Source organism: Anabrus simplex, chromosome X (assembly GCF_040414725.1).
Source record: "Anabrus simplex isolate iqAnaSimp1 chromosome X, ASM4041472v1, whole genome shotgun sequence".
Lineage (NCBI taxonomy): Eukaryota > Metazoa > Arthropoda > Insecta > Orthoptera > Tettigoniidae > Anabrus > Anabrus simplex.
The window spans coordinates 156,899,414-156,916,836 of record NC_090279.1 but is presented as its reverse complement, the minus strand read 5'-3'; the positions used below and the strand labels follow the sequence as shown (position 1 = coordinate 156,916,836).

The 17,423-nt window shown below is 40.6% G+C and overlaps 1 protein-coding gene across 2 annotated transcripts in view; it reads left to right on the top strand.

The window, feature by feature from the left end:
• Positions 1-823: 823 nt before the first annotated feature.
• mRpL18 (mitochondrial ribosomal protein L18) overlaps positions 824-17,423 on the top strand; it is a 31,893-nt gene continuing 15,293 nt past the window's right edge. The window contains exons 1-4 of one of the 2 annotated variants that reach the window (XM_068230541.1): positions 824-959; positions 1,070-1,312; positions 1,402-1,515; positions 8,209-8,320. In XM_068230541.1, the coding sequence (XP_068086642.1) occupies positions 1,107-1,312; positions 1,402-1,515; positions 8,209-8,320 (432 nt within the window). In that variant the 5' untranslated portion in view covers positions 824-959; positions 1,070-1,106. The remainder of the gene's footprint in view (positions 960-1,069; positions 1,313-1,401; positions 1,516-8,208; positions 8,321-17,423) is intronic. The other variant, XM_068230542.1, reaches the window with a different exon arrangement.

The following is a 17,423-nucleotide window of genomic DNA, read 5'->3' as shown; positions in this document are numbered from 1 at the left end:
CAGCTTATCCCTGGCCATTTAGCTCAGTGAAATAACACTTGACCGGAAATGGAGAGGTCACGGGTTCGTGTCCCGGTTCCTTTGACCCGACCTTTCACTGTCTTTTTCCTTGGTGTTGATATCTAACTAGCACCAACTGTAAACGGGATAAGCTGATCTACAAGTCAGTTGTTAGTGTATTTATTCACATGAGCATTAGTGTTATATTTTGCAACCGATACCTTAAGTTACTACTTGACTTTCCATATTATTTTATAAGTTGTGCCCCGCCGGATAATTTGGCCACGGGCCGCCACTGTCTGTATGTGCATTATCCTCTCAATTAGTAACATGTTAAGGATTATTTTTCATTTTATATTGGTGTTACGGACCAACTCTCATTTAACCAACATGTGCTGTGGGTGCGGTATGTGCTGCCATCTGCAATGTCGCTGTAAACGCAATTCTCGCGGCACACAGCAGGCAGTATATAGAGATTGAGACGGCGGTGGTCCAACCACACCTTTCAAGAAGAAGAAGAAGAAGAAGAAGAAGAAGAAGGATAGAATCAACGAGCTAGAATAACAGCTCTAGCTCGTTGGATAGAATAGAATCCTGGTGAGGGTCCTATACACTGGAACCATACTCTAGTTGGGGTCTTACCCGTCTTACCAGAGACTTTTAAAGAACTCCTGCGGGACAAAATCCTGGCACCTTGGCGTCTCTGGAAACCGTACAAAAATGTAGTTGATGGGACGTAAAAACAATAACGGTTGTAAACTGCGACTGTTGATATTCTCTGGAACAGTTTCCATAAGTCCCGGATATAGGTATTAATATTCTTTGCGTTTGTTTATGTTTCGTTCCAGAGTTGGAATATGTAGCATGCGTGAAAGTATTTGGAATACGGAAAGTGTTATTCAGCATTTGTTGGCTGGATTTAAAATATTTCATATATCAGGGTACATTAGCAACTCCTTGTAAGGACATTATTGAATTTTCTTTTCTTTTTTGTAATAGCTGTATGTGCCGTCTAGGTTAGGTAGTGTCTTTATCATATGTGCGTAACCTAAAATTTAGTATTTTTTAGTAACCTCGAGTTAACCCATTAGCATACAGTAGTAAAAATGCTGAGATCCGTGCGTACGTTATCACCACGTAACCCTGCAGCAGCCGCCGTTGTACAGTTTTCGAGTGATGCAGGTGAATTGAGAAATGACGAAGTGAATCCATTTGTTTACAATCACAATCCTCGAAATTTAGAAAGGTTAAGAGTAGCGTACAAACCAGCTGGTTACCATTTAGAAGCTAAGGGTAGAGAATTTTGGCACAAGTAAGCTCTAATTCCACAGTTGCTTCCAATTGTAACAAGATAGGGACTAAACGTTATATGGTATCTTTAACTTGAAATCCTTCTTTCAGGCTACTCTTAGAGCAGACCAGCCGAATTATAAGAGCACACGTAATGCATAATTCGGGTGTTATGGTTGTTTCTGCATCCACTTCGGAGTGGGCAATAACAAGACATCTTTATAGGTAAGATTTATTTAAGAAATGCTTCTTCATAGTTAACTTCTATAAGTCGGCCATCATTGGCTTAAGTGTTGTCAGGTCCCTTATGCAATGTGCATATGTTTTCTAGTCATACATTCAAATACTTGTCATTAATTTATGACATTCATTGTCAAATTGTATAAGAAGACTGCGTAGATTCATATCTTCGGCAGGTAACTTTTTTTTTTTTTTTGGTGGGGGAGTGTTAGTTCACTGAAAGCCCTACAAGGTTAATAACATTTAGCAAAAGGTAATAGTACATCAGATTACTTGTAGAGGAGAGATGTGCTCATTATGAATGCCAGGGGCCATCAAACCATTCATATATTTACTGTTATAACCTGATATAATGAAGGTTAGTACTTCGCTAACAGAGGTTTAGAAATGAGAAAATTGTGTAAGAATAATGTGAAGTGATACCTGAAGTAGCAGAGAAGAGTGATCCTTCCTTCATGTTTGCCAGAGACCCACCAACCCACCCCTAGAGAAGTAATCTTACTGATACATATTTAGTAAAATTAAAACGGCTACTGCCAGTCTGGAAAATGTGATCATTTTCTCTGTTCCTATTGGCCAGAGCAGTATATTGTTCTCTGATTTAGTTCACATCATGTGTGTCCACAGGCATACCTCATTGTGTAAAAATAACAAAAACACAAAGTTTGAAAATGTCATGTCTTGTACTGGATGTATCCGCAACCTGAACATGTTAAGTGCTGACGGCGTGAACTTAAACCAATTTTTTATACAGACCGGTGGTCTTGTCACTAGTCCGTGGTATAGTCAATACTGTCACTAGATGCCTGTGGGGCACTGCGTAGCTCTAATCTGGGGCATATGCCCCCACACCCCATTTGCTTGTCCGTAGGCTAGTGGTCCAATCGCTAGCCACATCTAAGTTGGCAGCCTTGTTTGGCGTGTTATGGCGTCATGCAAGTGGTGTCATGTTGGATTCCTCGCCTCTCTTTTGCACCCATCTTATTTAAGTTTTGCTTAATGAAGCTCGAATCATTTTCCATACTTTCTGCAGCTCGTACAACTGTTATTGCACTGGGCGAGTTAGCCGTGAAGTTAGGGGCACATAGCTGTGAGCTGGCATCTGGGAGATAGCGGGTTCTGGGTTCGAACCCCACTGTCACCAGCCCTGAAGATGGTTTTCCGTGGTTTCCCATTTTCACACCAGGCAAATGCTGGGGCGGTACCTTTATTAAGGCCACCCCCACTTCCTTCCCACGTCTAGCCCATTGTCGCCATAAGACCTATCTGTGTTGCTGCGACATAAAGCCAATTGTAAAAATAAAATAAATTAAATACTTGTTATTGGCTAAAATATCATTCATATATGCCATTCTCAAAAATCAGTACACATAGATTATGTACCAACCACCACACAATAAAAATATCTTAAACAGTGTGGGCTATGGCTGACACAAAACAGAGTCCCTTCCACGTGGGAACTCTCTCTCTATGTGAAAGACTGTCTGCTAAACACCCCTGAAATGTTGGACCAATGGTATTTTTGTCACTAGCAAGGAAGGGGAAGACTTACAGCCAGCTCCGAGGGAGGGATACATTCATCAGACTGTGAACAATTCTGTCGAATTTGTGCAACCTGATGGTCCTGAAATCTGTACCCACAACTTACCTACTTCACAGATAGGGCCTAAACAAATTACCTCATCGAATCGCTTTCAACCCGTTATACTGAACCATCTTAGCAATGGACTCCTGGGACTTGTAACATGCTGTCTTCTTCTTCTTCTTTTACGGCCTCATTAGACGACTTCAGTCAATCATTTTCTGGACATCATCTTCGATAAGTTTTCTTTCGGAATTGCCTAGTAGCTTTTCATTCGTTCTGATCTTTTCCGTCATTCCTCATCGGTAAATACCCTTTTCACTGTAGGTCGTTTGTCTATTTTTTGGTTTAAATCTTATTGTTATGTCTTTCAGTTTCTGTAAATTTTCTGTTTTGTTTTGCAAATTGTTCAGAGTTAATCCCAGTTCTTCCATATCCTCTCTAATTTCCTTATCCATCCTACTTGTTGCTTCAGTTTCTCTATAATTTTTCTTCGTAATCTGGTTTCTGGTGTCCTCATAATGTGACTCTGTGATGGGCTCCAGTTCTCTGTACACCACTTCATTTGGCAGTATCCACCATTGTCCATCTTTTTGATATTTTATATTTATGCAAGTTCTAGCTATTCTTCTCTCTACTTTTAGGATTTTGTCAATTCCATTTCTCTGAGTGACTTTAAAAAAGATTTGCACTTCCATATGTCACCTCTGGTTGAACCACCGTAATGTAATGTTTTAATTTTGTTTTGATCGATAGACATTTTTTATTGTATGTTGACCATGATAATTTTTGAGCTTTTATCATTCTATTAGTTCTTTCTTGCCATGCAGGTTCCTCGTCCACGTTGTATGTTATAATTTCTACTAGGTATTTAAATTGTTTCACTTTTTTTACTTTCCTGTTATTTACTTTTATGTGGTTTATTACTAGCGGATCTGCTACCATTACCTCAGTCTTTTCGAATGATATCTGGAGTGCTATATTTTGTAGACTAGTTATATGATGTCTGGGTCCTAGAATGTTATTAGCTAATAATGCTAAGTCTTCTGCAAATCCCAAGCAATCTAAGTTTATTTGATCTTTCTTGGTTGCAATTTTTTGTTCTTAGGATTTTTGTTGTACTGTTCCGTCGTCATATATTCTATAGAGCACAGTTGAAAACTAATGGCAGGCCACGGCCGCTTCGTTCCCACTCCTAGCCCTTTCCTGTCTAATCGTCACCGCAAGACCTATCTGTGTTGGTGCGACCTAAAACAACTAGCAAAAAAAAAGTAATGGCAATAAACCATCTCCTTGTCTTAACCCTGTTTTAATCATAAACAGCTCAGATATTTCTCTGATTTGGTGTTTGTTAGGGTTAATTTTATCATTTTTATTAATTTGGGACATAGTCCGAAATTTCTTAGTATCTTCATCATTGAAGCTCTGTGGATACAATCAGCATTTTTTGAAGTCTACAAAGGTTATAACTTGTTGATTTTGCCTTCTTTCGTAGACATCCATTTCTAATTTTAAGGTGATTATCTGTTCCGGGCAGCTTCTCCAGGGCCGAAATCCTCCTTGGTATTCTTCTAGTTCCAGTTCAAGTTGATGTATCTACACTGGTGGAAAAAATATCCGAACACCATGAAATAAAGAATGTAGAATACGGAAATTTGGGCAATATATTTGTTGAGGTAACATGTTGATTAAAGGTACAAGACTACAAGTTAATATCCACACGAGAAAAGCCATCGCAAATGTACCATGCTGGTCCATTAATAACTTCTGCAATTGCCTGACTGTTGAATGCAGGCATGCAAACGTGCATGCATTGTGTCATACAGGTGCCGGATGTCAGCTTGTGGGATGGAGTTCCATGCCTGTTGCAATTGGTAGGTCAATACAGGGACGGTTAATGCCCGTTGTGGATGACGCTGGAGTTGTCGTCCACCGAGGTCCCATACGTGCTTGATTAGGGACAGATTGGGGGATCGAGCAGGCCAAGGCAACATGTCGACACTCTGTAGAGCACGTTGGGTTACAACAGCGGCATGGGGTGTACATTATCATGTTGGAAAATACCCCCGGTAAAGCTGTTCGTGAATGGCAGCACAACAGGTCGAATCACCAGACGGACGTACACATCAGCAGTCAGGGTGCATGGGATAACCACAAAAATGCTCCTGCTTTCATAGGAAATTGCTCCCCAGACCATAACTCCCGGTGTAGGTCTAGTGTGTCAACGCTGCATACAGGTGGAATGCAGGCGCTCACCTGGCCTCCTCCTAACCAACACACGGCCATCACTGGCACCAAGGCGGCTTTCATCTGAAAACACAAAGGACCTCCACTCCTTCCTCCAATGAGTTCTCGCTTTGACAACACTGAAGTTGCAGACGGCGGTGGTTTGGGATAAGTGGAATGCACGCCGCAGGACGTCTGGCTTGGTGCTGTCCTACAAGTAACCAATTTCGAACAGTTTATTGCGTCACTATGGTGCCAACTGTTGCTCGAATTGCTGCTGCAGATGCAGTCCACTGTGCCACAGCCATATGCCAAATACAGCGGTCCTTCCTCTTGGTGGTGCCACAGGGACGTCCGGAGCCTGGTCTTCTTGTAAGCGTACCTTCTTGTGACCACTGCTCCCAGCACACATCCACAATGGAGACATTCCTGCCAAGTCGTTCTGCAATAGCGCGGAAGGAAAATCCACCTTCAAGTAGCCCTATTATATGGGCTCATTCAACCACAGTGAGCTGTTGATACCGGCCCCTTCATCGTCGTAAAGGCATTCTTGACCCACTCACAGTCACTCCGTCCATTCTCACAGGTGATTCAGACAGTTTGTCTTTTTTCTTTTCTTTTCTTTGCACCCGTGTAAGTTTTTACATCTTTCGGGCATATTTAAGGCAGATGGTTACAAAAAAAAAAAAAATTGAATTTATGTCAGCCATCGGTCTGTCTATTTGTTCCAACATCACACAAAAGTCACTGGAGATATTTCTGTTAAACATTGTGTTTAGGCTAGACCAGGCTGCCATTCACTACTAGTGTATATCTTGTTTTCAGATTCAAATTTGAACACTTGTAAATAAATAAATTTTTAAAAATTCTTCACTTTATCCCAGGTGTTTCTGGGGTCGCTGGAACCGCATGGATCATTTTGGTTTTGGCCGGGGTCTAAAGCTGGATGCCCTTCCTGACACCAAGCAGTTTTTCAGATGAATATTCCAACCTGGTATTGATCAGGAATCGAACATTGCGCTTCTGTGTGGAATGCCAGAAGCGTAGCCACTGTGCTAATCATGGCCTTCAAATAGAAACTTACAAATATCTCTCTTAATATAAGTTTCATAAGGAAATGTTAAGGAATGAAAATAGTTAAAATTTAATTTACAACAACTTCTGTTTTATGCCAAATTTTGATTGGATGAAATTTTTATTTCCACCAAAAAAATTAAAATATTTTTAGCTTCTAAGTTGAATTATATACATGATCATTACCTTATTTTATTACATTCTAAGTTATAACTAAGGTTAGGTGGAATGGAGAATCCCACATCTTCCAACACTCAGCTGACGGTACGGCGTAAGGGAATAAGTAAACATATTGGGACTGCCTGGGAGACTCCCTTCAACATCTTAAAGTTTAAAAAATCAACCTCAACCTTGATTATTCTTTAGAAGCTCCCTCCAATCATCGTAATATTAACAAAATTTTACATTTTAATTCTATCTTCAAGATACTAAAAGTACATACTTCTCCAGCTTTTGAAAAAAGAAGATCCCTTACGTCAGATTTTATCTCAAACTCGAACATTGAACTTTTTGAGGTTTTAACCCAACATGAAGGATCATTTTATCTTATCATCATCATCATCATCATCATCATCATCATCATCATCATCATAAGGGTTTTTATTTGTTTATGCCAATTTTTGTATCTTTTTTAGCTGAAGATGTTCCATATTAGGAATGAAACATGTACTTTTTAATATTGTAATTAGGTTCTAAGCTGGAATATGTTACATAAATGCATAGACTAGCAATAAAAAACAAATAAGTTTTGGAAGGTGGGATTCTCCATTCAACCTAACCTTAGTTGAGTTGATGCCAATATGGGACAAAAATGAGATTTATAAGTTCAAAGTTATGTTTTAATCATTTTATTTAAAAAAATAAGGCATTAATTACAAATTACCTTTTTGTCGTTAAAAAAAATCCTAGTCTGTGTTTACTGTGGGAGCACCATAACAGACAATCTGGACCCTGGAAAAGAGATCAGATGCTGTATTGAGATTTCCAGGTCATATTTCCAAAAGATGAGGTCTTTCCTTTGTGATGATAATCTAAACTTCAAACTTAGGCAAAAGCTGTTGAGGTGTTCTGTCTGGTTAACACTGCTTTATGGAGTAGAGACCTGGACTGTCAACGCTTCTTCCGTGAACAGATTAGAGGCCTTTGAAGTGTGGTTACATAGGCGAATGCTCAGAATAAACTGGACAAATTTTGTAACTGATCATGATGAGTTAAGGGGAGCTAGAGCTGAGTGTGAGCTGGCAAACATGATCACAGTCAGGAAAACAGCTCATTTAGGCCATGTTCTACGAGGTAGAAAGTTCGGGCTTCAACACCTCATATTACAAGGAAAGAGGAGCTGGTAGACCACTGATGTGATGGCTCCAAAACATCAAAGACTGGACTGGCATCATCAACACCAAACAACTCTTCAAATCAGTTAAAGAAACGGGTGCTTTCTCCAGGGTGATGATTGCCAACGTCTGGGAGTCCGGATATAGCATTTGAAGGAGGAGGATGATGATAATAATAATAAGAAGAAGAAGAAGCCAGTGGGTAAATTTTAAATTTTAGTCTATCATTTAATTTTGTTTCATCATATACCATTAGGGGCCAATGACCTAAACGTTAGGCCCTTTTAAATAATAGTCATCATCTACAGTTGTCAAAAAAAAAGGAATGTAGAGAGATTAACTAGATAAGGCTTACAGAGTTACAGGCTGTGGTTGACAGCAGCATAAGGTGTGAACTTCACATTGCTCTGGGCATGCATGGTACCTCAAACTGACTCCAAGAGTTAACGAACTCTGTTACAGAAACACAGATATGGCTGCATTCATCAACCTGGCTAGAGTATTTGGTGTGCGGTGCATGGAGAGCGGGATCACAGAGATGATGTGTGACTTGCAGCGCACTCCAGGAGGAAAGGTAAGTTAAAACTGTATGTTCAGCGCAGAACATTTTGTCATAAAACACCAAAGTGCATACAAGTTAAACTAGTATCCTCATACCAAGATGGTGCAGCCCTTTTAAGGCACACCTTCCAATGGAGGTGAGCTGCATGTACCACTTTAACCATATACCAGCGGATGGGACCTGGACATTGACAAGTAGGGGAGAGAGTACACTAGTGTCCAAAAGTTAAGCATAATCACTAAACGAGGCCATACCTCCTGATAGGAATGTCAGACGGAAGCTGAATCACACACCATATGTCACACAACTTGTACAAAAAAAAAAAAAAAAAAAAACAGTGTCAGATAGGTTCTGATAGCTAAGGTACACCTTTGACAACAACTAACAAAACTTGACAATGTCTTCACAACAAAATATGCTGTTAATAGGGTGTATGGTTACCCCTAACGGCCACACATGCTTCGCAGCGACGTGGCATGCTCTCTATCAGATGGTCCAAGAGCTCTTGTGGCAGTCGCTCCCATTCCTCTGAAAGGGCAATGCAAAGGTCTTGGAGGGTCCTTGGTGGAGGCCGATGGGATGAAATTCGCCTCCCCCATGCATCCCAGGCATGTTCGATAGGATTCAGATCCGCAGACCTTGCTGGCCAGTCCATGCGATGAATGTCTTCCCCAGTCAGAATTTCATCCACCAGAGCAGCGCTGTGCGGTCGGGCATTATCATCCATTAAGAGAAAGTCTGGACCAAGAGCACCTCTGAAGAGTCGAACATGTGGTCTCAGTACCTCATCTCTGTATCTCCGAGTGTTAACAGTGTTCCTTGGACCACCTATGAAGATGTGTAGGTCCATACGGCCATTCAACATGATGTTGCTCCACACCATGACGCCACCACCACCATACTGGTCCTGTTCCACAATGTTTCTGCGGTTGTATCGGCTACCCGGTTCTCTCCAGATTAATGTGCAACAGGAATCATTTTGCAAACTGAAGCGGGATTCATCTGTGAAGAGCACATGCCTCCATTCATGGTCCAGTTTCGATGTTGACGGCTCCACAGTAAACGGGCCCGTCTCTGTGCTAGAGTGAGTGGGACACACACCGCTGGATGTCGGGCAAACAGCTCTCCTGTTCCGAGCCTCTGGTACACAGTTTGCCGGTAAACGGCAACCCCTGAGACGGCTGCAAGCTCTGCCGACAATTGTCTTGTAGATGCACTCCGATTTCGTCGGGCGGTTTAGGCCAGATATCGGTCCTGCTGTGCGGGGGTTACCCTTGGTCAACCTGGTACTAGCCTACGACTAACATCTCCTGTGTGTCAAAATCATCTCCAAAGCCTGGAAATGACACTTTGTGGCACATTCAAGGATACGGCGACCTGGCCTGGTTCCAGGCGGCCGAGTATTCTACCCTGCGAAAATATGTTGTCGCGTTCACCATGATGCTACACTCCACACATTATAACAGCGCAAACACAACTGAGGGAATATGGAGCGCGGCACTGGCTGTGTTTACCTTACGGTTACGCCCCTAGTCAAAGCAGGGAACACTCCTTTCCTATACAGAGCGAACACGTAAGGTTGGTAGTTGCATATGTCGTGCAATTTGCGATCTATTTCCTGTTGCCCTGCTTACTTCTAACTTATGCCTAACTTTTGGACAGTAGTGTAGAATTCATGCCACCATCATCGGTTCTGTGCCTATCAGCAGGTTTTTGCATGCATTTTACAATCTGATATGTCTTCTGCCATCCTTTTAGTCTTCCAGTACCTTCCCTTAAATTTCACACTGTCCATCATCTGATACCTCTTTCTAAACAGTGACCTAACCAATGCTTCTTTCTCTTTTGAATGGTTTCCAGGATTGTCATCCTTTCTTCACATACTCTTTCCAATACTCTTGCCAGTTGATCTTCTCCATTTTTCTCCATTCCCACATTTCAAAAGATTTCAATCTTCATTCTTCCTCCCTTCTCAAAGTCCAAGTCCCAGACCCATAAAGAGAAGAACACTTCATTAACCTCTTCTTAAGGTCCATATTCAGTGGTCCACTCACTAATACCCTTTGCTTCATGTATGCTTCTTTGGCCATTGCGATCCTACTCTCCACCTTGTCCAAACAATATAGATCACTTCTGATTGTGCTTCCTATTTAAATATCCGAATGCAGGTACTTGTCCTATTTCTTCACCTGAGAGAACTATCTTTACTGTTACATCCTTCTTCTTATTCATGATCATTCCCTTAGTCTTCTCTCTGTTAATTTTCATACCAAAGTTTTCACACGATGTGCTCAATTTTCCAGAAGGATATTCATCATTTTCTCAGTTTCTGCTAGGACCACCATGTTGTCAGCAAATCTGATGCATTCAATTTGCTTTCCTCCCGCATTAACACCTTGCTTACCTTGATATTGGGCGAGTTAGCCATGCTTAGAGGTGTAAAATTCCCAGGTATTTATAAATCAGAGTAAATACCCAATTTGGGTAAATACCCGGGTATTTTAGATTTTTCATAAAAAATTCTGCGTCCTGGTAAGTTGAACCTTATAAAAGGGTACCGGTATGCAAACTATTCTACATTAACTTTTTAGAAATGTAACAACATTAGATAGTTAATAAAATTAAATTTAATTAGATTTGGGACTTAAAAACAGAATTAGAATTGGGAATTAGATCAGGAGATAAAATTCAATAGTTATAACCTGTAAAACTCAGAATTGAACTAGGCCTTTTGCAAACATTGAGATAAAAGTTGGGGGAAATTTATTCAGAGTATTGGCCAAGTTCTACAAAAGGTGTAATATACAGTTTTCAACACACTGTATATGTTTTTCAGAACAGTTTGTAATATCATTCATATATAAAATAAATAATCAAATAACCAAAATGACTAGTAAATAGAAAATTAGCAGTTACACTAAAAAAGTTCTAAAAAATAGAGGCCTTACTTAATTTAGGTTTAATGAAGCTTGTAACTGTTCCCTCTCGTCAAAACACTTGGGGAGATGAAAATTATTATCTTGGGACACATGAATATCAAATAAACTATTTGTGGCTTGCCCGCAAATTGCCACGCAAATAGAAACAACTAACATTCCATGATTCCCCATTTCTCTATGTAATGTTTGGGCGCCATGGTTACAGTTTTAAATAAAACTGTAAACCAAAATTTATATTTACTAGTATAGAGACTTATACTTAAATCACAGGGGTAGGATTTTAAATAATTAACCATTAAGTATCGCTTAAGAAAGAAAATTAACGCAATATAAAATACAAATGAATTTATTATAAAAAAAAAATGAGATGAATCGGAAAAGTTTCCTTAAAGCGTGGAGGACTTTATAATTTACTGAATTTACCATTGCTTGCTTTATCTAATTGAAGCTCACCAATTGCAGCTTCCGTTGAAGTCATCTGGTTTCCGTGGTTACTCGTTCTCTTCTTCTCGATGTAGACTTTGCTCCATGGACATCCTTCCTTCCTTCTCTGATATGGTACGGGCTATCTGGACTAGCACTCCCTACATGCCTAGTCTTTAAAATAGACATTGGCCCTATACTTGTAAAAACTGATCAGCGTTGATCGTATGACGAGAAAATTCAGAGATATGAATTTATCCATATTAGTAGAAATCTCAAACCAACTGAGCTATACTATTTATACAGTACAGACTTGTACCCAAAATTCCGTAGACTTGAACTAAACATAGTTCTTCGTCCACAATATTTACTGAATATAACACAAGCCGTAAGCTTGTTTCGTTTCACGTAGATCCGATAACCTCACCGCATCTAAGTACTGTCAAGAAGTAAGTATTAATAACCACCTAATCGATACTTTATTAATGCCTCAGGCAAAATTGAATAAAATTAAAACTTACAGGACATGTTTCGACCACTTAGTGGTCCTCTTCAGCTGTATAAATAAAGAACTGAAAAGAAAAACATTATGACAATAAGCACAAATAAAAGTTCTTTGGAGACTCCTTTGATAAAAATGGAGGTCATCAGAAAAGGTCATCTTGCCTCTCGTTCTTGTTTGGAAAAGATGTTTATTCTGCGCTGTCTAGAGGGTCTGTTTTTGAGCGCGACCTGGTGAAGTAACGATGTGATACAGTTTGACAGTTCATGGAAAGCTCTGGAGAGAAGGGAAGTAGAGTTTTATCGTCATCTAAAATAACATGTGAGGGAGGAGGGAGATTGGGCTGTGCTTCTGCGATGTCGTGTTTGATTATATCTCTTGGTCGTCTAGTCTGTTTCATATCTACCCATTCTAAGTATTTGCTAATATTCTCATATAAGATGTTTTTATGCTCGTTGTTTTCGTTGAGATTCTCTTCACCGTTTTTCAGTTTATCAAGAACGATGTGGATGTTTTCCAGGTTGTTTATAAGATTACCTTTATTAATCATACAGATAATTTGAAGGTCCTGTTTTATATTGGTGAATTTGTGGTTGGACTCTTTCATATGGGATCCGATGGCAGAGAATCTTTTGTATCTTTCAGCATTGACGTGTTCTTGATATCTAATTGAGAAGTTCCTTCCAGATTGTCCCACGTAAGTTTTTTTACATTGAGCACAAGTCAGCTTATAAATACCCGATTCCTGGAATTCGTCATCTTTAAGTTTATTAGCTTTATTATGACTAAAGAATCTATGTTTCGTGTTGTTGTTTGTAGAGAAGGCTACCTTGGTATTGTGTTTCTTGAATAAGTTGGTGATTTTGTAAATCTTCGGGTTATTAAAGGTGAATTTTACATATCCTTTTTCTTTTTCTGAATGCTGTTTAAGTTTAATTTGTTGTTGGTATTTGCATTTAGTGATGATTTTATTGATGAATTTCAAACTGAAACCATTATGTAGAGCCTGTTGACGAATGAAAGAAAGTTCCTTTTTTCTGTCTGTTTCTGTTAGCGGAATTTCAAAGGCTCTGTTGACGAAACTATAATAAGCTGATTTCTTTTGCGAGATGGGATGTAAAGAATCACTTTTGATTGTAGTCGGGGTAAAAGTGGGTTTCCTGTATATTTTAAATTGGAAATGGTTGTCTTTACGAATTGTTTGGATATCCAGAAAATTGAGTATGCCTTTCTCTTCTTCTTCAGCTGTAAATTTTATGTTTGGGTCTAAATTATTCAAAGTGTTAAGGATACTGTGACTATCATTTATTTCCTTGTTAATTATGGCATAGGTATCATCAACATATCGAAGCCAGAGATTGAGTCCTTTAATGTGACCTACTATCTGAGTGTGTTCCAAAAAGTCGAGGTAAATGTTAGCTAAAATTCCAGAAGCCGGCGCTCCCATTGGAAGTCCATCTTGCTGATATATTTTATTATTAAAAGAGAAGAAATTGTGGTTCAAAACGAATTCCAAGATAGTAATGAAGTTTTCTATTTCAGGTATACTGATACGTTTGTGAATTAATAAATTCGTCTTTATAATCTCAATGGTGTTCTTAATAGGAATGTTCATGTACATGTCCTTGATGCCGAAGGCGATGCACGCAGAAACACGTCGAGGTACAGAGTCAGTAAGAGTGCGGATGGTGTCCTGAGGGATGGTTCTCCATTCTCTGTCAACCATCTGCCACAGTTGGTCGTCCGTACGAGGCTGGGGCAGAGTTTGCAAACGGCGTCCAATGAGATCCCACACGTGTTCGATTGGTGAGAGATCCGGAGAGTACGCTGGCCACAGAAGCATCTGTACACCTCGTAGAGCCTGTTGGGAGATGCGAGCAGTGTGTGGGCGGGCATTATCCTGCTGAAACAGAGCATTGGGCAGCCCCTGAAGGTACGGGAGTGCCACCGGCCGCAGCACATGCTGCATGTAGCGGTGGGCATTTAACGTGCCTTGAATACGCACTAGAGGTGACGTGGAATCATACGCAATAGCGCCCCAAACCATGATGCCGCGTTGTCTAGCTCCACAGTTACTGCTGGATTTGACCTTTCTCCACACCGACGCCACACTCGTCTGCGGTGACTATCACTGACAGAACATAAGCGTGACTCATCGGAGAACACGACGTTCCGCCATTCCCTCATCCAAGTCGCTCTAACCCGGCACCATGCCAGGCGTGCACATCTATGCTGTGGAGTCAATGGTAGTCTTCTGAGCGGACGCCGAGAGTGCAGGCCTCCTTCAACCAATCGACGGGAAATTGTTCTGGTCGATATTGGAACAGCCAGGGTGTCTTGCACATGCTGAAGAATGGCGGTTGACGTGGCGTGCGGGGCTGCCACCGCTTAGCGGCGGATGCGCCGATCCTCGCGTGCTGACGTCACTCGGGCTGCGCCTGGACCCCTCGCACGTGCCACATGTCCCTGCGCCAACCATCTTCGCCACAGGCGCTGCACCGTGGACACATCCCTATGGGTATCGGCTGCGATTTGACGAAGCGACCAACCTGCCCTTCTCAGCCCGATCACCATACCCCTCGTAAAGTCGTCTTTCTGCTGGAAATGCCTCCGTTGACGGCGGCCTGGCATTCTTAGCTATACACGTGTCCTGTGGCACACGACAACACGTTCTACAATGACTGTCGGCTGAGAAATCACGGTACGAAGTGGGCCATTCGCCAACGCCGTGTCCCATTTATCGTTCGCTACGTGCGCAGCACAGCGGCGCATTTCACATCATGAGCATACCTCAGTGACGTCAGTCTACCCTGCAATTGGCATAAAGTTCTGACCACTCTTTCTTGGTGTTGCATTTGCTCTGTCAGTCAGTGTACTATCGCCTCATTGTAATCTAGCCGAGCTGAGTATAAACTTAGCCAGTCAGATCCCAAGATAACATCAAATATAAGATTCGGAATAACAAGACAGATCTGAATTTTCGACTACCCGTTAATACAAATAGGTATGGCAACTTGTTTACATATTTGCTTGGATCGTTTACCTACAGCAGTGACAATATATGTGGATTTCACAGGCATTTCTTCAATCTCAATATTCTCCTCCTTTCTGTCCTCATACCACTTCAAACTTACACATGATCTTTGACTGCCTGAATCCAATAAAGCCTGATACTGCGCCCTCCATATAGCGATCGTAACAACGGGGTTCTCACTTTTACTACCAACTTCGACTTGATTCACCTCAACCTCCCGTAATAACTCATCTCTGACATCAAGATCATAATTCATGTGCGTCATTACACAATTTCTCGCAACATGTTCTGAAGACTGATAATCTGATCTCTCATTACCGTCTACTATCAGTTTAAATTACTGTGTCTCCTTGTATCCTGATTTCGGCTTGTACCTTCCTCTACATTGCGTTCCCTCTGAACATTCCTATTTTGCTGGTGTGACTGATTACCTACAGGTTGTTGTCTCGGTTGAAACTGACCTCGGTGATTGTGTTCTTGTCTTCTGGGTGGTGTCTGATAATTTGTGTGCTCTCGTGTACTACTACTATTTCCTAACGCATCGAAACTTGCTAGCAATCTTTCCATTCCCTGAATAGACTCTATCTGTTGCATACAGCTAGCTTCGCGGATTTTGTTGGGAAAATGTCTGAGTAATAACTTAACAATATCTCTCTCCGCTGACATCCCATCTACGTTTTTACAAATCATAACGTGGGCCAAAAAATATTCAGTCATAGAAACTCCCTTGTGTGGCCTAAATTTTCCAAAGACAATGCGTTCTCTTTCCCTGCTTTGTATAGCTTCACTCCAAAATTTCTCCGTGAAATATTTCTGGAATTCCACCAGTGTCATGCTGCTCTTATACACCGCAAACCATGATTTCGTTTCCCCAATAAAAGCTTTACCAATTATCTCTAACGCTTCTTTCCATTCAATGATTCCTTCTTCGATTCGCTTTTCAAACCGTTTCTTAACAGTGTTTAAAAAATCTAAAGGGTTTGTCTGCCTCCCATTGAATTTAGGTAAATCAGTTTCATATATGAAATTTGTACCATGGCACTGACTTCCTATATTACCTTGCTTTTCTCTTATTTCTTTACGTATTAGTGCCTCCGACCTCTCAATACGTTCATTAATTCTTTTCTCTCTAGTTTCTACGTCATTTGCAATGTGTTCCTGTCTTTCCTTGGTGGCTTTAATTTCAATAGCATATTCCTCTGCTTTCTTAAACTTTTCATTACATATTTTAGCATTAGTCTCTACCTTACCACACAGATCATCGTATTGTTGTTGCACTTCTTCTCTAACTTTACTAACTTCTCCTACTTGTTCCTGAATTTTACAATTAATTGCTGTGATCTGCTGGTCTACTTCGCTTCTATGTTCAGTTAACTTACTTTCTACCACTTTCTCATGCTGGCTACGTCTCATCTCCTGTTCCGCTAACTGATTCTCAAAAAGTTTCTGCTGCTCTAGTGCTTCATCTAATGTATGATCTAAAGCATCCATCCTAGCATTCACTTCTCTGCTAATTTCCGTTTTAGTCTGTTCTATCTCCTTGCTAATTTCGGTTTTTGTCTTCTGTACTTCCTTCTTGATTTCATTCGTTTGCTCAAATATCCCTTGCATCATCACACAGTTGTTCAATATTCTTATCACTATTCGTATTACCTTTCTCGCCCTCCATCCTAGCTACATCAGATTCTGTACTATTTCCCATGCTCCCACCACTCTCTACCGTTTTATCTACTTCAATGCTTTCATCTACAACATTCCTGGAATTCAGCATCTCGCCTCCCTTTACTAAGTTTCCGCTACGTAATTTCATGTCCTTTTCACCTTGTGCAGCCATGATTCCCCCAAAATCACACATACAAATTATATGGACACTCACTTAACCCCCACAAACACAGACTCTACTTTACTGCTTTCCTCCCACGAATACTTAATGGTTTTCGAGCTCCACGTTGGTGCGACAAATGTAACTGTTCCACCTCTTCAAAAACACTTGGGGAGATGAAAATTATTATCTTGGGACACATGAATATCAAATAAACTATTTGTGGCTTGCCCGCAAATTGCCACGCAAATAGAAACAACTAACATTCCATGGTTCCCCATTTCTCTATGTAATGTTTGGGCGCCATGGTTACAGTTTTAAATAAAACTGTAAACCAAAATTTATATTTACTAGTATAGAGACTTATACTTAAATCACAGGGGTAGGATTTTAAA